This window comes from Parus major, chromosome 12, assembly GCF_001522545.3.
Source record: "Parus major isolate Abel chromosome 12, Parus_major1.1, whole genome shotgun sequence".
Lineage (NCBI taxonomy): Eukaryota > Metazoa > Chordata > Aves > Passeriformes > Paridae > Parus > Parus major.
In genome coordinates this window covers 2,970,465-2,992,954 of record NC_031781.1, presented here as the reverse complement: position 1 = coordinate 2,992,954, position 22,490 = coordinate 2,970,465, and the positions used below count along the sequence as shown (strand labels likewise).

At 39.6% G+C, this 22,490-nt stretch overlaps 1 protein-coding gene across 1 annotated transcript; it reads right to left on the bottom strand.

Moving 5' to 3' along the window:
• Window positions 1-177: 177 nt before the first annotated feature.
• PPARG (peroxisome proliferator activated receptor gamma) lies at window positions 178-21,634 on the bottom strand. The gene is made up of 6 exons (XM_015641320.1): window positions 21,398-21,634; window positions 19,264-19,433; window positions 17,783-17,921; window positions 13,107-13,306; window positions 9,680-10,130; window positions 178-3,297 (listed from the first exon to the last, which is right to left on the bottom strand). Exons 1-6 carry the CDS (start codon window positions 21,615-21,617, stop codon window positions 3,050-3,052), a joined length of 1,428 nt encoding a protein of 475 aa, XP_015496806.1. The 5' UTR covers window positions 21,618-21,634; the 3' UTR covers window positions 178-3,049.
• Between the last annotated feature and the right edge of the window lie 856 nt (window positions 21,635-22,490).

Below are 22,490 nucleotides of genomic sequence, written 5' to 3'. Positions count from 1 at the left end.
CACACCACCAGCAAACTCAAACTCTTCAAAGGCAGCCATGTACCAGCTGACTGCTTCTATTTTGGAGTTCTTAAATGCTTTTAGTAGCACTGAAGATCAAAACCCAAATTGTTCATTTATGGCGTAGCCCATTCTACCCAAAACTCTAGAGAGTCTGAAAGTATTACAACCTACTGATGAACTCCCATTAGCAAGTTTTTGTTTTTAATAAATAAAGTCCCATAGAAACAGAAAGTATTTACAATTAGATCAAAATTCTGAATATAATTCACAAGAGAAAATGCTATTTTTTGAGAAAATGTTTTCATATCCTCATAACAGTCATTTGTTCTAAATTAGTACATAGCAATTGTCCATTAAATGAACATTTTTCCCTTAAGACCTATTCTTGTAGAAAAGTATTTCAGGCAAAACTTCTTAACCATGATGTAACCGCTTAGAATCAGAACATGTCAGTGATTAGTAACTCACATAAAAAATTAACACTTTGCATGGCTTGAGGAAAACATGGTGAATAATATCGATATGTGAGAGAAGACAGGGTGTAGGGAGAACAATATATTTTATTAGAGCAGCTGATACAGTTGAAAGAAAAGTAGAGGCTTTTGGGCATTTGGTGCCTTCATCCTCATAAAGGATAACACCCATTCCTGCAAAGCTCTTCTGATTATGATTACATTACCACTCTCAAAATATAGGGATTTTTGGACTGAGTGGTTTAGACACTGTCACTGCTGCATAGACAGTTTCAGAAATCTTGCCCCTTGCAGGAGTGGGATGAAGCTCTTTGGTTAATGTGCTGCTGGGTTACACAGATTCTTTTTCAGTACTTTGTAACAAAGCCCTGGACTCCATTTCCCTGTCAGAGCATCTCTGCCACTCATTTTCAAATAATTTTGAATATTACTTCTGTAAGGACATGCCCTAGAATTCCTTTTCATTAGAAACTACTTCTGGACTTCCATTTCAAGGGAAGCCAGTGGGAAATTGGATTGCTAAAGAAATGCAGGCTCAGATTTGTGGTTCTTGCTGGGTGTTGCTGTTACAGGAATTCAGTGTTGGAGCTGGGGTCCATCCCAGTGCCAGCTCATCTCTGGCCCATCCTCCACGGCCGGGGTGAGCTCTGCAGGATTCTCCCACTAAGGGATGGTCAAATGAACAGTGGAAAACAACTTAAATGGGAGAGAGAATATTTTCTTTTGCACTGTACCAGCCATGAAAGTGTGAATGCGATTCCTGCCCGTGCCACGCTCAGCTGGAAGCACCTGGAATGTGCAGCAAAGCTGCAGTGCTGAGCATGAGCTGCAATCCTGTGTTTGCTCCAGGGCCATCCTTTCTGAGCTACCTGAAATGACCTCACTGCAAACCTGGCAGGATCAAAGCTGCTCTCTCCAGCCTCGCAGTGACTTCATCTCAGCGCAATTCCACCTGTGGGCTCTAAACCTGCAGGCTGAATGATCCAATTCCCCAAACTTCCTGGTGGGAATCACGCTCACTACTGACCTCAGGCCCAGAGGTTACCTGGAATGAGCGGTAGGAAACGTTTCCAGGTGTAGAAGGCATGAGCTGATGGATTATTTTTAATCTTTACCTCTGTCAGCTTCTTTATTGCATAATTTGCATCGACTTAAGAGTTTCAAGGGCTACATTAGGAGCAAAGCCAATTTCTACTCCCTGAAGATCCTCCTCACACCTACATCACCTCTTTGTCCAACTGGGAATCAGCACTCCCCTTGTCTCAGTTTAAGGCACATTTTTTGCTACATAAATAAAATAAGACATGGGGAGGGAACCAAGGATGTTGGGGACCTCTCCTTATTTTGATATATATGTCACAAATAGTACTTTTCCCCCAGTATTTCCTCTTCTGGTCCACCCCTGTGGGTCCCCCCTGCTTGATCTAGTCAGGGGTCACATTCACAGACTATCAAATATGAGGGGGTGAAATGTGAATCTCTCACCTCGGTACCAAGAATACCCCAAAATGACATTGTTAGGGAATTCATCTTCTGTTAAATTTGTTCACTCTGCTGTGCTCTGCTCCCTGTGGAACTCTTAGGTGACATTATAGGGCACACATGCAAGAGAACCAGTGACCTCAAGAGCAGGAACATCTCCCAGCATCCTTGGGTGAACATCCAGAGCTCAAGTGGAACTCAGGGATCAGGGTTTCCATCCCAGCTTTATCTCTGCACAAGAATCCATCCAAACCTTGCTTTTGTTTAGGAGTTAATTTGTTACAACACTGCAATTTTTCCATGATATTTTGACTGTTGTTCAATGGCAATTTATCAAATAACTGGGGAAGGTCTCAGGCCAAGAGGTTTGGACCAACCTATTCCAGCTCAGCTCTGGCTGCCGTGGGGTGGGAATTGGAGTAGCTGCTGCTCCAGCTGTCTCAAACTTGGTCGAGCAGAGGAATCAAAAGGACTCTTGCATATTCCTCCCTTAATTAATTCTTGAAATGGCATCTAATTTTTCACTTTGCCCACAAATGAGCGGCCCCATTTCTCCTTTCACCGAGCCCCCTTTGCAGAGCTCTGTCAGTGTCACATCTTATCATGGAAGGCACGAATATTTTCAGACCTGACACTTCTCCCTTTGAAACTCTCCTGGGAAGTTACACTAATCTGTGACTGAATTTTGTTTTGCTGCCGCCTCGGGAGCACAAAATCGAACGTTAATACTTCAAACATTTCCCTGGAAATGTTCAAGGAGAAAGGTTTTTATTTAGCTGAAAATTTAACTGCATGCTTGGGTGAAGCATCGATCATACTCGGACAAGCAATTTTAAGAAATAACGTAGTTAAAAAATTAATTCTGAAAATACTGCCAACAATTTCATGATATAGATACTTTTAATATTAAAAGTAAATTGTAAATGTGTCTTTATAAACAATATGCATAAAATAGATCTACTATACTAAGCTCTCTCTTTTTAGATGCTGTTTCACAGTAATTTCTTAGGTACGCCAAGTTTTTCCCTCGAAGAAATAGTGCAATCTGAAAAACATACATTATGTCAGGGGATTAAGAACTGCTCTGCTCATTAATACAAGTCCTTGTAGATCTCTTGTAGCAGTGGATGGAGGCTCATGTCTGTCTCGGTTTTCTTGATGACCTGCAGGAGCTGCACGTGCTCCGTGACGATCTGCCTGAGGTCCGTCATTTTCTGCAGCAGCTTTGCAAACAGCTGTGAGGACTCGGGGTGGTTCAGCTTCAGCTGCAGCTCCAGGGCTTGCAAAAGGTTGTCCTGAATGTCTTCAATTGGCTTCACATTTAACAACCCCGGGCGGTCTGCGGGAATAAAGGGTCATGAGTTTATCGGCATCGCGACATCGGCTTCGCGCATCCATCTCTTACACGCTGCCCAGCAAATTCAGGTGGCGTTTCCTGGGAGCTGTCTGGTGATTTGTAAGATTTCACAAAAGGGATTTGCTCAAAGGGGTTCTAGGACTAATCTTGGAAACATTTCCACTGGGTGGGCTGGGGAGAAACAGGCCTGTGAGTTTACGAGCACCGCAGCATCAATTCCCGTGCGTTAATTTCTTACACATTCCTAAGCAGATGAAGCCTCTGCAAATGGCTTTTCCTGGGAGCTGTTTGACCTTCAGGTAGTTTGTAAGATTTCCCTGGATTTGCTCAGAGGGGTTTTGGAACTAGTTTTGTACTTCAGAGCTAGGTTTGTACTCCACTACAGCGGATTTTCCACAGTAAACTAGAAGGGTGTGTGGGGGAAAAAAGAGTGAGATAGTTGGGGGATAAACAATCTCTATCAGGTAATTCACTTCTGGAAAATCAACATATTCTCTGATGGATTTGCATGTAGCTGCTGCCACTAAAAATGTTTCCCCCTAAGGAGGATATAGACCCATCAAATGAAAAAAAGGCATAAACTCAACTTCTGCAGTTTATTTGATTCTCCAGTGCTGAAAGTTAATGAAATTTGAGTGTCTAAGCAATGAAAGCTGCTTAACTTTATGAAATCCTCACATATGACAATGACTACCATGAATTTTGTTACTGCTAAAATACTTAATACTGAGTAACACTTCCCAAATATCATAATAGATCAGGAAAAGAGTCAATAATTTAAATAAAATTTGCTGTGCAGCTATGAAATTAATTTCATAGGTTGATCAATAAAAAGCAGTGCCTACTGCAAGCCTTAAATCACTTCCCTAAGGCAATAATTCCATTTCAGCAAGGATGAGAGGCTGATCTCTGTTAAAAACATAAAAAAAAGCTGTTATTTCCTGTGATCTTGGTAACCTTTCTGAGCACAGAGTTCTCCTAACTCAGCTCGAGTTGTGCAGCACACTGGCAAAAAGGCTGAGAGAAAACAAAGCTCTTTATAAATACATCGTGGCTTTACTTCATGGGGGAAAAAACTGCAGTATAAACTAAAATGCAAAGCTGGCAGGAAAACCAGTGAGTGCACAGCCATGAAAATGAAGGTCACCGATCAGGAAAGGATACTCGGTTCTCCAAGAGGTGAGATTTAGACAGAGTTTTTCAAAGATAGGGAAAAAAAAGGAATTTTCAGTGTGAACCTGCATATTTGTTCATTAAAGTGCTTGTCCTGCAGACAATTTATTATTTATATATTTAATATTATACATATGTTTATTACTAAACCAGTTATTATAATTAAATTAATTAATAATTATAATTAAAACCAATTTATTTATCCCATTCAACTGATAACCTCATAAAATCTGATTCAGAAAGTCTGGGAGTAAATATTAAAAAAGATTCCATTTTATCAATTTCCTTTGGCAATATTTTTGAGCAGTTTTTTAATGATACCTAAAGAGTTTTTGATAAATGCTAGATATTTCTTTTCTGATTGCCTGAATGCATTACATGGGCTGCAGAATCCAGCTGACATCTTTCTGAGACTTGCCAAATTTCAGCCCTTCAAAGCTGGTAATAATTTGGGGTTGTGATAGCTTTAAATTTTCCTTGTGTGCTGCAGTTGAACTCTGAGCTAGCTGGGCATGACTCAGTGTGCAGGGACAGAAAATAATCAGGGAGCACAAAGACGTGGCCTCGATTTCCTCTGAGATTCATCTCCCTTTGCCCCCTGCTCCTTTGGGCTGGGAATTTTTTGGGGTGTGAGTTTTTCAGGAGTGAATCCCAATTCAAATCTTGTGCTCCAGGGTCCAGGAGGAAACTCCTCTGGGTCTGGAATTTATCAGGAGCCCCCTGAATTTGGATGCCTGAGGTCAACTGAAGTTCAGTGAGACTGCAGTGGCTAAAATCATAAAACCCTTTGAAAAACCCCAATCTGTTGAGTTTCTAATGACCCAGTGGAACCAGAGGCAGAAAAGATGACTCTGACAAAAGCCTAGGAGATCATCAGATGTTATTTTTAAATAAGCCAATTCAAGAGGAAGGAAAATTCCCATTGAAGGCAAGAGAGATTTTTCATGAATGAGAACTTCAGGATATAGGCAGTGTTTTTTTGGGTGTTGACAGTTTGCTATACTTTCTCAGTAAAAAACTCTTACAGAGGAAAATGCTGCTTCTGTTCCAAGAAACTTATCTAAAGCAGGAAAAAAAGGAAATAAGAGGGGAAAGCTTAAACATCCAGCTATTATGGTATACTTCAAGCTGTTAAAATGCTCTGAAATAGATATGCTCCAGACCAATTTGGTTTTGTACCAAAAGGTGAGGTCTGTGCAGTAAGGAGCTGCAGAGGGATGTGCCTTGCAGGAAAAAGGAAAATGCCAGGAGAGCACCATGGTTTCCTGTTCTTTATCATGTTTCTTTATTCACATTTGCTTTATGTTTTCATTCATTGTCCTATGGCTGCTTCAATTGGTTTGAAAACTGTGCAGGGAAGTGTTCTAAGTCAGAAAATGTCCACAGTGACTGGGAAAGGCAAATAACCCCAAAGCTCTGAGTGCCAGCAGTACCACTTTGTGTAAATTGATATTCTACACTGCCTCAGGGGAAAATACTTTATTTGTTTATTTACTTACTTCTTTGGATGCCTCTTTCATGTCCCTGACAATAATTACAATCTACCTGTTCCTTACACATGAAATTGCCACCTACTTGTCTTTACATTTTATTATCTTTGAATAAATGCATTTTACATTTAAATGTGCATTCTAAAATCTCAGTATGAAAAAATCAGGCAAAAATCTGGCTGAGTGAACACATGTGCTCCTTCTTTTTTCTTTTGCTGAGGCAGATGTGACTCAGCAATTTGAAGTTTGTCTTCTGAGACTGTCACATGTACTGGAGTCACCAGGACTTTGGTTCAGTGATGATCTGCAGCTCTTGCTCTGATTACAAAGCATTTCTTTGTTCTTACAAAGTGTAGGATTTGTGTGGCAGTGAAACAGGAACTACTTCTTGGTAATAGCCAGTGATAAAAGTTCAAATGTTGCTGATCTGAGAACGCAGCAAAATGACTGAATACAGTGTTTACACCAGGAGCAGGGACTTGTGACTTAAAATTTAGGGTAAAAACCACACAGAAAACAGAAAAAAAGTGACTTTAAATCCATCTCTGGATTTAAACACCAGTTTGACTGCACATGGACTGGCAGAGTGGGCGTCTTTACAGGGATACTCTGCCCCAAACACTGCTGTATGCAAACATTCCTGGATCCAAACACTGCAGAAGATAATACACAAAATACATGCCACGAAGTTCCTTTTTGAGCTTTTTTGTTTGTTTGTTTGTTTGACAACAGCCTGCCTGAGTGAGTTTGCCCAGTTCATAAATGTGAATTGTCCCAAGAAGGCCTGGAGTGTTACCCTCAAACAGAACCATCCAACTTCTTGTGACAGAGTTCATTTTCAGCTCAGGTGGATGTGAGTTTTTAAAGATGCTTCAGCTCTTTTTCATGTATAGCAGAGCACTCACTGCTGACTGAGGATGAGTCTCAGTGCCACAGAGGAAGAATATCTCCTAAACAAAGCTTTCCAAAGCTCATTTAACCAAAGTGTGTCTTTTAAAGTCACCACAGCTGGAAGGATGTTGTAATCAGGGTTTGGTGCTGTTGATGGCCAACAGCATTTCTGTTATACAAACAAGGTGAAATCCTATTCTCACACACAGTGTCTCATCTGCATTAAATTCAGAATATGAGACTTTGGTTGCCATTTACTTTGTTTTACAGCACCAACAGCTCTCCAGAAATGAGTTCAGAGAAACATTTGGAGTAGTTGAGACAGAGAGAGGCTGCACTGAGCAGCTCAGGAACAGTAAAATCCACTGTGGGAGTGGGAGTATTTTCCATCTGTTGCTATTAAAGTTAATTTGTCAGCTCCTTACTGCTGTGATTTGGGCTTTTTGCCTTTTTAGATAACATGCAAAAGCAGCTGTTTGGTTATCAAAAGGCTGAAGAGTTTTATAGGATTTGTGGCAAATTCCAAACACTTCCCAACAGAAATCTTTCTACGTGTGATGTTCCAGCTGGAATGATCTTTCCCTTCTCCTCTTTTGTTAGAGCCAGCCCCCCTGGAGCCAGCAGAATTAGCATCATTTCACTAGGTAATACCAGATCCACTGATTCAGAGCCCCTGGCTGGGATCTTTTTGGGTTTCACAAACTGGTTTGCTGTTAGAGAAGTTTGTACCCAGGATTTTGTGAAGGGATTTAAGCGTTGCAGGATTCCTGCAGCAAGTCAAGTCCTCAAGGTGCTCTGGTTTTGAAATCCTGTTCTCAATGAAATCATCCTGCTATACTCAAATAGATCTTACAGAAACACAATTTTGCAAGGATGTAGCTCTTACAGAAATGGCTGAGACAGCTGAGAAACAGGACTCAGTTTTACACACAAGATATTTTAATCCCACAGAATGCATCCAGTTCACTAGATATCATATCTGGCTGTAAATTCCATGATAAAAGCTTTCTTTAATTGGCAACAAAGCTTAATTGTTTTCAAAACATAAACTGTTTTTTTTCAAGCAGCTATCATAGTTTTTGGGGAAAAAAAAAATTCTGAAAAAAGATAGGGAGGTCTTTGTTATCAAGAAATTAAAGGATCTTCCTAGAAAGGACTGGTTTATATTTATATGGATTTATATGTCTCTATGGATTTGTTTCAGAGTTTTGCTACAGTTACTTGATTCAAATTCATTAGTTCTTTACATGTCTCTGTTGACAAATTATTCTGAAAAAAAAAAGGAGTCATGCTGATAAATCTGGTTCAACACAGTTAATTATTGCATGTGAATAATTGTCCTCCTGCAATCTAAAATGTGAGATTGGCAACATCATTCCTATTTCCTCTGGTGGAAACACTGCTGAGGACAGGGCTTTGCAGAATACAAGTTCCCTTTTTGCATTTAGGAGAGAATTTTGAGAGGCCTTTTTCTCATCTGTCACATTTCATTATACCAAAAACCACACAATATTGGCACGTTTTGAGTAGTGCCCTGATAGGTTTGTCCCATCTCTCCTCTCCCACCAAAACCAACCTAAAATACACCAGCAAGCTGCTCTCCTTCCTGGAGTAAAGCAGAGTTCTCAGGGATCACAGTGCTCCAGGTTTACACAAGGAAATTTCTGGGAGGAATTCTTGTTGGAAGTGGAATTGGTGGCATAAATTATATTGTGACCTGAATGAAACACGGTGCCAGGAGGAACTGGAGGTGATTTTAAATGCAGCTATACCTAAGAGTGGCCTGCCAGCAGCAGGGCTGCTTTTAGAACAATAGCAGGAGGTTGTGTTTGATTGCTGAAATGTAATTTAATAACAAAATCCTCGGTGTTGCTCTGCGGAGGAGCCGAATCCAGAACATTCAGCACATTCCTGCCATGGATATGTGCAGTTCCCTGTTGGGCCAAAATACACACAAATCTGTAGGGCAAGATTTTATTTGTGCAACATCACTGCCTTGGGAGTGTTGGCCAAAGTAACAGAGCTTCGATGTGCCTGGAATATATCTGAAGGTGTCTAAGTGAAATAAATCCTGGTAAAGCAGAATGGTGACATCACCTCAGGAGCAGAGAACACACGGACTGGCTGCAGAAAAGCTGAAACTCGGTGTTTTTACAGTGAAGTGTTGGATGTGGGCAGTCTGGTACCTGGGATTTTGGGTCATGCTTTGCTCAAAGTGTGATGTGTGAAGATAAAGCAGAGCAGCTGAGGAAAGCTGGAGGAACACAATGCCTGGGATTCTTTTTAAGGAGACCATCATTATCCTCACAAAAGCATTTCCCCCTCCTTTTAAAGACAAATAAAACCTTGCATGAACTGAGGAACAATGAAAGGCGCTGTAACCCTGTGAGCCCAACACCACCTATCCTTTGGAATTGTTCTGGACTCAAAGCTATTTGTGTTCAATTAGCAAGCCACACAACCTAATTGCAGGTTTAAAAAAAAATCTGCAGAATTTTAGCTCCTGCCAGTGAAATTCCACCCTTCCTGTTTTCCAAAAGAGCCCTGATTTTGTTTTCTGCCTGCACGAACTGATGAGTCAGCAGGCATTTCCAGCTCTATCACTAATATTGGGGCATTTCCATTTTCAGTTTCTGTCTGAATCTGAATAAAGGGCAAACAACAAAAAAAGAAATTTGAAAGTGTCTAGAAAAGCTGTGTGTAAACGCGCTCAGTCCCACCCTGCAGTGCCGAGCACTTTGCTGTTTGGGCAGGAGTTAAAAGTGTCAATTCTATCCTCTAAAATCCCATATAAATAAGAGAGCACTTACCTCCACTTAGGATAATGACAGCTATAAATATTGCCAGGTCACTGTCATCTAATTCCAGTGCATTGAACTTCACAGCAAACTCAAACTTGGGCTCCATAAAGTCACAAAAAGGTTTCCTCAGACTCTTCAGGAACTCCCGCGTCATGAACCCTTGTCCGTCGGATATGAGAACCCCATCTTTGTTCATCAGAGAAGCCAGCAGGGTATAAATGATCTCGTGGACCCCATACTTCAGCAGAGTCACTTGGTCGTTCAGGTCGAGGTTGACAAAGCCCGGGATGTTCTTGGCGAACTCGGTGATTTCCTGCACGGCCTCCACGGAGCGGAACTGGCAGCGCTGGAAGATGCGGATGGCCACCTCCTTGTTCTCCTCCTGCAGGGGGGACACGTGCTTGCACTTGATCTGGTCTTCTCCCATCATTAAAGAGTTCATGTCATAAATAACGAAGGGCTAAAAACAAAAGGAAAGTCCATTTACTCCCAAATGTCCTTTCCAAGAGCGTCTGACTCCTGAGAAGCCCAAAGAGAATTCAGCAGCAACCCCTCAGACATCTCTGAGCAACCTGCCAGGGGTTCCCAAAATAGTTGAATTGTCCTGAGAAACCTAGCAAAGAATCCCCAAATAGTTAAATTGTTCTAAACCTATAAAAACAAATATCCTCACAATGCTAGAATGATTTACAGACAGGCCAATTAAAGGAGGGGAAAAAGGAACACTGTTTAAAAGTATCCAGGAGCTTTGCCTTTTCCTTTGTTTGCTTTTTACTTTATAAAATGTTCTGTAATTCCAGAATTCAAAGTTTGAAATGTTTAAGAAAAGGTTAAAATGATGCTACTTCTACCTGAATTATAACAGCTTCTATAAAAGAGAGTGTAAAGGAGCCTTCTTTTATTTTATTTTTCTGGGGGGGAGGGAAGACTGAGAATATTCTCATTTTGATTCCTTTATTTACTTTCATGTTCCTTTCATGTCCTATCCTGGGAAACAGTGCAAGTAATAACAACTTTATGGTATTGATTATCTGATAAATGCAACCTTTTGCTGTTAACTCCTTTAAAAATAACAACATTAGGATATATTTAAACCCACTCAAGTTGTCTTTGGGAAAGAAAAGACAAATACCATGCTACAAACCATAATTCAGAACACAAGAATGAGGCTGGACTGTGAAATAAACTCAACTGGAACAAATCAATTTTAAAAGCAGCTTAGAAAAAGTAGTGCCAGAATACTTGCATTAGGATCTGGAAACAATCTTCCAGAATATGCAAAGGAAGCTCCTGGGCTTAAAGAAGTGGTTACGTGAGGATTTCTCAAATTCATTTGAAGAATCTTTCTCTCAGAGGATTAATGACTGAATAGTTCACTGCTGCACTGAACCAATCCCACTGATATGAATAAGTTTGTTAACATACTTGATTAATTAATTCAAATAGAAGGGATTATACTCCAACAATTGGACTAAAGAAACAATTTTTAAAATTGGAGGTAATTTATGACTGCAGATTCTTATGCCTTAAAACCTTCTCATGGTTTTGCATTTACAGCTCCAGACCATGACATTCCAGGAGGGACAGTGGGAGGGATTCAATTATTTTCCTGCTTTCACTGAAACAACAAACACACTGCACTGAGAAAAGCCAGGAGGAGAAGGAATTTTTCAGGTAATGACATTTTGGCAGCAGCAAAACCATTAAATACTTATCTGCACATATGGATGTGCATACACTTGGAATAGTGGAGTAACAAGGCTGCAGAAGATGCTTTTAAAATGCACATTTTGGTTCTACTAGGTAACTTCTTACTCTTCCTTCTAGTGGGAACACCAAGTACAAGAAAAAGTCATCATCAGTCCATGTCCACGTGCTTTAGAAAGCTTATAAACACCACTGGCCTATTCATGATAGATGAAAATCAAGAGAGAGTTCAAAATAGACAAAGATTTTCTGATATAAAGATTCAGATGAACCTGAGAGTAGAGTCTCATGTCAAATGAGCTCTGTATATCCCAGGATATGATGAATAACTCATTCTAGTTTTGATACACTCACTCGCATATCCAAACATTTTAAATTAATTGGGATCATACAGCAACTAAAAAATAACATGAATTTTAACTATGCCCATAGTAAACAGTTTGATGCTCCAGAGCACCCAATCCATTAATGAAAACATGGAAGTTGTGACCATTTAATACTGAGTCTCTCTCTTTCAGTGGTATTTTCACCAAAGGCTTGAAAATTGGCAGCATTGAAAAGCTGGACTCTGTTTATTGCTGTTTTTAATGTGCCAAAGTTTCAAAACTTCCAAGAAAAAAGGAGAATTAATTGATGCAATTCTACATTTACTGGGTGAGATTGGCAGTGGTGGAACTTTCAGACACGAGCAGGCTGCACATTGCTTTCTGCAGAATAAATAAATTTAGCTAATTCAAACTTTATACATTTCATTCTGAAAAGTTACTCACATTATAAGTGCCCACCACATCCAAAGCTTTTATGTGAGGAGTACAACCAATTTCTGGACAACAATAAAATGATTATTTTAATTGCCTTTAAGGAAAGGAAGAAATATCTTTTTTGAAGTCTGAAATACCTCTGAGTTCTATGCTGTCCTTGAAATTATTAAGGAAAATAAAATGCAGTCTTTTTTTGTAATCCTGACAATAAAATTTATGCCAATGATTCTAGAAAATACATTAAGTTAAGAATTATGAGTTTTGTAAAACCATTTCGTTCTTTAGGTATTAAAATACCGTTACCAAAATGGTCAGATGTTATTTCTCCTCCTCTCACTGATACAGAAGACTTTATGCATTGCAAATGAAGTTTCCAAACCCACTTATTCCTTACTTTTCCAAGATTTTCCTGTCCATTCTCCTACAATTCCAGCTACAGCAACACAGGGCACTGAAGTGACCTGAGATAACCCAGAGAAGAGCAGGAATTCATCAGAGCATCGTAAGAATGAGCATCACATTCAGCCTTGTGGCTCTGCTGGGGCTGGAATCATTTGCCACTCAGGAAAAGGAATATTCCTCAGGGAACAGCAATTCCTGACAGCTCGAGAGCCACCTTAAACAGATAATGTGGCAGATAACCTCTGGGCAAGGAGAAGGAAAACGGGAAGAGAGGATCAGGGAATACAAAAAGGTTAAGGTGACCTTCGAATTCTTGTCCCGGTTTCAAGTATTTTATTAGGTGAACTTGGAGTTTTTTCAAAAAATGTTTACTTATTCTATCTAAAAACATTTCCTGTGTTTCAGACACAGCTTGAGATGTGTAACTGCCAACAGCAAAGTGGGCTGGGGTTTTTTTTAAGGTTTGGTGTTTTGTATTTTGGTTTTATTTTAAAGAGCTGCGCTGTCAACTTGGCAAATCGTTTACTCGGAAAAAAGGAAGAAACAAAAAAGAAGAGGGAACTGACTGATTTGTCTGTCGTCTTTCCTGTCAGGATGGCCCTCGCCTTGGCTTTGGTCAGAGGGAAGGACTTGATGTAGGAGTCGTACAGGTGCTTGGCCAGCGCCCGCAGGTCGGCGGATTCGGGGTTTAACTGGTCGATGTCGCTGGAGATCTCTGCCAGCAGCTTCTCCTTCTCCGCCTGCGGCATCCGCCCGAACCTGATGGCTGAGGAACACCACAAGAGTTACAAAAAGCACATTTAAATGGCTTTTCTGCCACCTTTCTGCACCTGCAGCTCAAAAAGCTCCTTTGAATTTTCTGTCGCCTTTCGGTGCGGGAGCCTGAAGCTTGTGTTAATCAGGGCTAGGCAAGCAAGGAGAGAGGGTTTGCTGCAGTCATCTTGGCAAAACAGCTGAACAGCTTTAAAGAAATGTAAACAAACAAATCTCAAAGAGGAAATCATGTCTGTGCCCATTATAGTACCTTGCTTAGAAATGCAAACCTGCTGTCAGCTGTCGGTGAAACCCCCTGGTTCTACCTCCAATCTACATAAAATGCAAAGAATATTTAAGATATTAAAGCTCTGTTGGCTCAGGGTGGGAACCACCATTGAGCCTTGTATTGTTTTGGGCAAATCACCACATGGATCTGAGGTTCTTCATTTGTTTAGAAACAAAACCCTCACATGCCTTGAAGGAATAAATTCCGAAATAGTTCGGCAGAATCCAATGTAGCGAGTGCTAGAAAATGTTAACATGAGGATTAAGGAGAGGGGAAGAAGGTTGTGCAGGGAATAAAAAGCTGGAAAAGGCTGAGTTGTTCATGTGCAGTATTGAAAAACCAGGAAATGGTTCTACCTCATCATATGAGCTCAAAATTGCTCAAATCTCCTCTGCACCTCCTATTTTTCCATCCATGTGCTTCCCATTCAAGCCTATTTATTCATATGGGGACTGACTGGAGAATGTTTCAAATGAGCCATCAAAATCAAGACTGATTTATCAGATGATATTTCAGTAAACAGAATTTATTTTGCTTTTTGAAAACAGAACAGAACAAAAGAGCATCCAAACAAAAAACGGAAGGAAGAAATCAAGGATTTTGCATTTTGGCCCTAGGGGGAAATAGAAATATTATGAATATTTTTCCAGTGATTGGATAAAGGACAAGTGCTGCTAAGATCATACAGAGATGATTTTACTGGGGATGTTTATTTTGGAAACAAGCAGCCACTTTTCTATGAGTTTGCTGAAATGTGTTGATGGGCAAACAGGACATTTTTTTCCAAGAATAAATAATTATGCCGGAACACATCCTCCCTCTCCACTTTTTCCTCTATTTTATTTATTGATCAGTTGTCTTGTTTCATGGCTGTAGGAACAAAATTGTTTATTTTTATGGCTGAACTCCTCTTTCAGCAACCTCAGTCTGTGAGTGACGTGTGCTGGATATTTCAGAATTACTTGGGTGTCCTTTACATTAAATTATACTGAACACCAGCAGGAAATGCTTCTGTTGTGGGCCTGTTCCTGAAAGCTGAGGTTTGCAAAAGCAGGTTCATAAAAAAAGCATAAAAAGCAGGGTCCCACTGGCAGAAGACTCTGTTCCATCAAAAGAAAAGGTGATCAGGACTCAAATGTGTTTTAAATATAACATTTCACTATAGAGTATGTTTGAAATATAACAATTCATTGACATCAAGGAGGGTTGTGAATCAAGCATTCCTATCTTACAATTTCATAGACATAGAATTTATTTTTTTGTGGAATAAATTATTCTAAATATGTTTAGAATGTATTTTATTGGCGAGATATCAGATGCAGCAGATTCTGTTCAATGTTTATTAGCATTGCAGGCAAAATCTGGGGCAAAATCAATTTTGTGGTAGCTAGCCTAGCAGTTTTCTTCTTTAAAAATCCTCATCACTGTCATTTTTCAGGGAGCTGAGACAAGAATCAGGGAGAGGTCAGGCAGAGGTTTATGGGAGGAATTGGGAAAGGGGGATTTTGGATGAGAGGAGAATAAGGAGGGGCTGATGATGATGCCACTTCCAAAGGTTAGGCTGGGAAAAGGAGAGCCTGGGGAGGGATCAGCAGGGCTGGGAGAGCTCTGGAAACCCGGCTGGCTGAGAGGGGTTCAGGTGGCAGCTCCTCTCCCAGTAATCCCAGACTCTGCAAGTCTGGGCAGGAGCCTGCAGCTGGAAGGTGGATTTCTCTTTCCTTTGGCAGTTCCTCCTTCTCCTTGCATCTACAGGATTTTCCAAACATCAGGAACAGAAAGCCAGTGGTGAACACAGTCAGTCCCTCATGCTGCATTCTATCCTTTGGCTTTCTGTGGATGAACTACAATATTTATCCTTAGCCCAGGTTTTGCCTCTTGGAGAAGTTAAATGTAAAAAAGATGATTGTTTATAGACTCTTCTATAGGGCATTGTTCTTCTGATTGTCTGGATTATTTCTGGGCATAAAGGACACCCCAATTAGCCCATAAATACAGTTTGTTACCTTAGAAAACACAGGGTAAAACCAGGCTGGGCACCTGTCTGATTTTAGTGGAGATGTGTCCAGGTTGAGCAAGCCCCTGCTCCCAGAATTGATGATAAACACATTGCCATGTGTTCTTTTTTTCCCATTCCAGTGGCTGGGTTAATACCAGCAGTACTTTCAGCAGAAGAGAACAAAATAAATGACATTTTAAAATGAAAAGAACCAAGCTTCTGCTCAGTGGCACTTCAGAACACAATCTGCACAACTCAGGGTTAAGCCCAGAGCAGCACTGTGGCTAGAGAAGGAAAGGAAAACAATATTCCAAGCATGAGAACACCACTGTCTCTTTTAACCTTTAGCCAAGTGGTATGGAGCATTTCTACGTGAAAAAATGTGGCTGTAGCTGCTGAGTGTCTCCTTGCAGTCCCCCTTTTGTCCTGCTCATTTTGCAATAATACATCCACACGAGGACTGGAACCCTCAGGCACAAATAACCCACATTCTGCTTCAAAGCATTTAAAATTCTGATAATTTCCCCACCCAAATGGCTGAAGTGTAATCTGGAGATGTAACATCAAAATGTGTCTCGGTGCCACTGGTGAAACCCCCTGGTTCTACCTCCAACCAACACAAAATGTAAAGAATATTTAAATTTTAATATTTAGTATTAAAGCTCTGTTGGCTCAGGGTAGGAACACATCCAATGTTGTATTTCTTTCTGGGGCCTCGAAGGTGAAATTCAGCTCTTCTTTATAAAATTGTTTCTAAATGATGAAGGAATGAAGGGTGTTTTGTGTAACCAGAGCAGGCAAAATAAAAAAAGGTAGGTGTAAGAGGCAAGGTCTGAATAGAAATACTGAGCCTGTGTTGGGAGAACTCCTGGTTGGAGCAAAGGAAAATGCTCCTTGGAGCCCTGGGGCAAGTGGCTTTGCTCTTGTCCTGCCTCCCCTGGCTCCTAAACCCTTGTTGGTGCCACAGCTTCTGCCTGGGCAGTGGCTAAAGAGGGAAAAATGCAGGTGAAACATGAATTTTAAAGCTGTTCTAGATGTTGTAAGCCAGAGAGAATGGTCTGGGCCATCCCTTCATGATGGAACTGCCCATGGATCCCATGGACACAGCTGGGAGCTGTGTTGCCAGGCCAGGGGAAGATTTGGCATACACCTTGAAAATAAGAATAAAAACCCCTCCTGAATTACTGTAAAAATACCCACAGTAGCATTTCAAAATTAGATTTATTTTTAAGTGTTACTGCTGCATCCCAGGAATTTGAAAACCATATTTTCTATTAGCAAAACATTTCCCAGACCAATTTACATTCAGCTCATGCATTAACTTTGCAAACCACAGTCCAGCTTTCCTCTTGGGGACAGCACACTCATTTTTTAGATTGAAAATAATGAAAGTTCTAAAAAAACCACAGAGAAATTATTTTCCCAGTCATGTTTGCAATTCTTTACCCTTAGAATTACATAAGTCTCTATGTTATGACATTTAATTCCTGTTTTCACTCAGCTTTGCCAAAGCAAGGCAACAAAGAATCTTCATTATGTCTTTCTGCCCAAACATTCATAAGTATTTCCACATGAATTGCTCTGTTAATTTTAAAGTGCAGAGGGATTTTCTTCTAGAGCAGTATTGTGATATTCTTCATGCCATTACTTATGGTAAAGAAGGCAACCACAGATGTGGGTGTCCTAGGAAGGAGGAGGACAGGGATTTTTAAAAGGTTACAATTCATGAAAATGAATATTTTAATTTCAAATACGTTGTGTTTCAGTATGAAAAGTGCAAACTCAGTGATGCCAACAGCCCTTGGTAAGTGACCTGTGCAGAAAATTCAAGTTGCTGTATTCACAAAGCTTCAGATCCTCTAACCCACCTTCCATAATTTAGTTTTTGGCTTTCAGAAGAAGCATCCTGAGCTCCAGCAGGCAAAAGGGTCTGGTCAGAAAATAAGACAGTGAAGCGAAAAATAGCAATTACACAAGGAATATATTCAGGAGGAACTACCAATGAGCAGGAATGATGGAGACTAAAACCAACTCATGCTGCATTATGTATTAAGGCAAGAAAAGCAAATCTCCTCCTATCTGATTTTGATGTTAAAGCAATCTCAAATCACAGAGAGGCTCCTGAAGTCGGGGCAATCTCTCTGACATGTGTTTCTAGACTGAGGATGTGGGCATTCCAGCAGCAGTGTTGTTTTGTCACTCACCATTGTGGGACATTCCCACAGCCAGGCACTTCTGGAACCTGCAGTACTGACATTTATTCCTGCTCTTCTTATGGATCCGGCAGTTCAGATCACACCGATCGTAAATGAGCTTTAACCTGATTGTTCTTCGAAAAAAGCCCTGCAGAAAACAGAAAAAAAAAGTGGAAAAGGATGCAGGAACTGCCATTTCTCCACCCATTCAGAATACCTGACAGACAGATTTCCAAAGGCACCAAACTCCGTGCTCCTGTTCTGCTCTTATTTGTTGTTTCCAACCCAGTTTGACAGAGGGATAAAATTCTCAAAAAGATGGAGAAGCTTTAGGGAATCAGTAGGGTTTAAAGGACATCAAGGATGTCATTTAAGGGAACAACTCCAAAGGAAGCAAAAGCTCTGTCCCACTGCTCATGGGACAATTATTAGGAATAAAATGTGACATTTTCAAAATTTAAAGTTCACTACCAATGTAGAAAATTGGTTGTAAACTACAACAAATCAAAAATTCTGCCAACAACAGTTCAAATGCTAGTAAATTAAAATGGTTCTGGGTTATTTCTCGTTTTATAGTTTAAATATGTTCTTTTAGTTCAGTCACAATTAATTAATAAAGTTTATCCAGAGTTATCACTCTTTTGTCCTTGTAAAAATTATTTTTTCCTCACAGGGAATAATAACAGTAAAAGCATAATGCCAGCTTTTATTTATATAATTAACTGTAATTTAAGTCATGTACTTCATACTTTTTGCATTATGTGTGTTCCTAATTCACTGCTAAGAATTTTATTTAAGCTTTGGATTGGTTCTTTCCTTTTAGTTATTTTCCTCAAGATACTGAAAATGGAGAAGATGGGAATTTCACATTAAACTAATGTTTTTCATTGAGCTCAGTGAATTATAAATAATTTAATTATCTGGCATTTTTTCTCTCATTCTCAAGGACTGCAATTTTTATACCATTGTCCTGTAGATGTTACAAACACTAAATATCACTGACACCAAAAAATCAGAGGGGTTTTAGAGCAGAAAGCACATTCCTCAATACCATCTGACTATTCTGTAGTCACCTGTGCTGTGTAAAGTGGGTAAAGAAACTCAAATTAATCAGAATAACAGAGCCTGAATTTTAATTGCTCAAAGTTTTGGAGTTGGGCATGAGTTTTCTCTTGCTGTGTTCTAAGAATTCAGATTTTTTGCACATGACCTTCAAGACAGCAGGAATGAAATGTGCTTGCATGATTAAAAGAAGGGGGGAAAAATGCACAAAACAAAAAAATTGAATAGATCAATACCATCAACAAGAAAAAAAGCAAGCTACGTTTCAAAAAACTCCTGCTTATTAAACCATAATTTATACACGGGAAAATTGACGTAAAGACCTAAACTTTGTATTTTTTTTTTTTTTAAAAAAAGCACAAAAGTGTGATTTTACCAAGATGAAAATAGTGTCAAACATTCAGGGGAATGCTTTTTTGGCAGCTCACCTTGCAGCCCTCGCAGGCGTGCACCCCGTAGTGGAAGCCGGAGGCTTTGTCCCCGCACACGCGGCACTCGATGGCCATCAGCGAGTTGGACGCCTCCTCGTGAGGTTTGTTGTACAACTGAACCTTTTCTGAGAAATAGGGTGGGGAAGGAGGCTCCATCTTGATGGCACCTGTGCACAGAGAAGAGTTTAGGGGTAAACTCTGATTAAGTTTGTGGAGGAAGCAGTGGGGAATAAGCACAAGGCATCCCGGTGACGTTGGGATGGGATGGCCAGCTCTGCTCCACAGCGAAGCCAGCAGCAGAAAAAGGCTGAAAAAGGAGCTGGAGCTGCATTTCCGTGGCTGGAAAAGCTGGAAGGGACAGATTCTGATGGGGAAAGTGTATTACAGGTCCAGCTTTCAGCTCTGGAGTGTGGAATGGTTTATAGATGGATATTGAAAATTAATGTATGGAGAACTTGGGCTTTGCTCAGTCTCTACCTGGTTTATTCCTTTAAGGTGTTGAAAACTCCTACAGGGAGATGGGCTGAAGTGTCTAATCTAGTTTAACACATATTTGAGTATCTAATAGAGCTATATATGGAATAATATATAATTCAATTTTATATATATAAAATATGTATATATTTATATATGTATATCTATAAATATAATATATATATTATACATCTATTATACCTATTATATATATTATACATCTATTATACATGTTATATATTATATATATTATACATACAATATATATACACATATATATGATATGTGTGTATATATATCCTATCTATATATCTATATATCTATATATCTATATATCCTATGTGTGTATATATAGATATATCCTGTGTGTGTGTATATATATACACACACACACACATATACACACATATATACATATATATACATAAGATAAAATAACATTTAAATGAAATGTAGCTCTCTCTTGGGGAAAACTGCTGAACTTTGGGTGCAATTTAGAGAAATTTTCTCTTATGAAAGTTTCTAATTAAGAGAGCAATTTCTAATATTGAATGCCCTCAAACAAGTAAAGATGATGTCTTTAAATCAATCATCACTGGTCATAGAAGACAGCTGTGACATTTGAAAATTACATTACATCAGGAGTAATGTAACAGAGTATTAAAGAAGATGAATATTTTTATTTTTCCAGATTGGCTCTACTATACCAACTAGAAAGATTTATTTCCATATAAACTGGGAAAAAAATAAGTAAAGATGAGGAGGATTTATGCCATCTAAACTCTGGTACACTCTTTAAAACTACTTGGCATTGAAGTGTGATGAATATTTCTAATTAAATAAAAGAGAAACAAATGAGTAGCTGAAAAAATGTTGGTTCATTTATCACAGTAGTAGTGCAGAGACACACAGCACCTGCTTCACCTGTACCACCAAAATTAGATACCACAATTTCCCCAGCAGCAATTCCCTGAGGGAGTTCTTGTACAGATTATTACAAATAAAAGTGAGGTCAGATCTAAGCAGAAATGGATCCTCAACAGAATTCCAGGTGCAGCAACCTCACATTCCCGCTCTGAGCAGTAACAATTTATTTAGGAATAGGTTACTTCCTCTCTTAAAAGGAGGATTTGGTGTCATTTTGTGAGTGTAAATTGTGAAAGAGCAGCACTTTTCACAGCAAGTAAATAATCCAGGAGCTGTGATGGAGTTGTAACAATGCTGTGGCTCAGATTCAGCAAATATTTCTAATCCATCCGTTTCTGAGGCTGTTTGGAATTTAAAAGCTGCAGATATTAATAATTCAAATGCTCTGTGTGCTGGGCATTCTTCAGCATTCAGGGTGTTTATTTTGCATTGTATGCATAGAGCCTCAAAGGAAAAGCTGCACACAAGGTACAGGAAAGGAGACAACGGAGGGGTCCATGTTCTAATAAAATGTCATTTTGGGTACTTTATGATAGCTTGCCTGAACTCCAGCTGCTGCTCTGGCAGGGTAAAAGTCTGCTCTGGGTATTCTCTTTTCTGCCTGCCCTGCAAGGACATCTCTGCTGACACAGGAGATCTGAGTTCTAAATCCATTTGGGGCTAGCACACGTTCCAGGGAATGAAGCAAACATGGAGATGAAGGAAACACCTCAAAAAAGGCAAAGCTTACTTTGGCAGTCCTGGAGCTTGATATCATATTTATAATCCAGGCCTGACTGGTCAGCTCTGGCAAGAGGAAGATCTTCATAGTGTGGGGAGGAAATGCTCGAGAAGTCAACGGTGGTGAAGGGCTTGATGTCAAAGGAATGTGTGTGATCATCCATGGCTGACAGATCCACAGGGCTGATTCCAAAATTCATGGGCCAAAACGGCATTTCTGTGTCAACCATTGTAATCCCTGCAAACACCAACAAGGAAAAGACATTTTAGAAGGAGTTGTTTATCTCCAGTATGTTCAGCTGAGGTTCAGGTGCCCCAGCTTGAGATGAAAACCTTAACTCCATCTCTCCATAGCATGCACATCAATAAAATTACAAGTCTCCCACAAATAATTCTCATTTTTTTTCAAATTCTAATCAACATTCTTCCCAAGTGTCTGAAAATCTCAAGGATTTTTATATGAAGAAAAAACCCCAGAGTAACTGGTGTTAAATAGTGATGGCTTTCATCCAAATAACCAGAAATATTTGAAAACTGTGCTCATTCGAGTTTGCCAAAAGTTTAATCCCAGTCTTGAACCCAAGGATGAAGGAAATGTAAGTTACGACTTTTCAGATTCCATATATATTTATGCCAACCTTGAAAGCAGTAAACAAATAAGAGACTTCTATCTGTAAAAATCTTCTGCAAATTGAGTGAATTTAGATATTGAGATATGAAATGTCCTCTTCTGACAGCTGAACCAAAATCCTTGATTTAGATATATTTCAACTATGAAAATGTTTTTAAGTTACAGCAAGTGCAAAGACTATTTTATAACCAGAGCCTGTGTTTAATTTTCCATGATTTATAAAAAGAACATTCTACCCTAAAAATAGAAGAGATGTTTCAGAACTAAAATAGCTTGGTCACTTTGGCTGTTTAATTTGGACTTTAAACCCAATCAAAGGAGTGGCCTTTAACCTCTAGATAACAGAAACTTAGACTTGATCTGCTTTGGATCAAAACTACTCTGCCACACAGCCAAAAGTGCTGTTGAAAAATGAAGATATTGGAACAGAGGAGCTCAGCCTGTTTTTGACATTGGTAAATGAAGCTGTGGC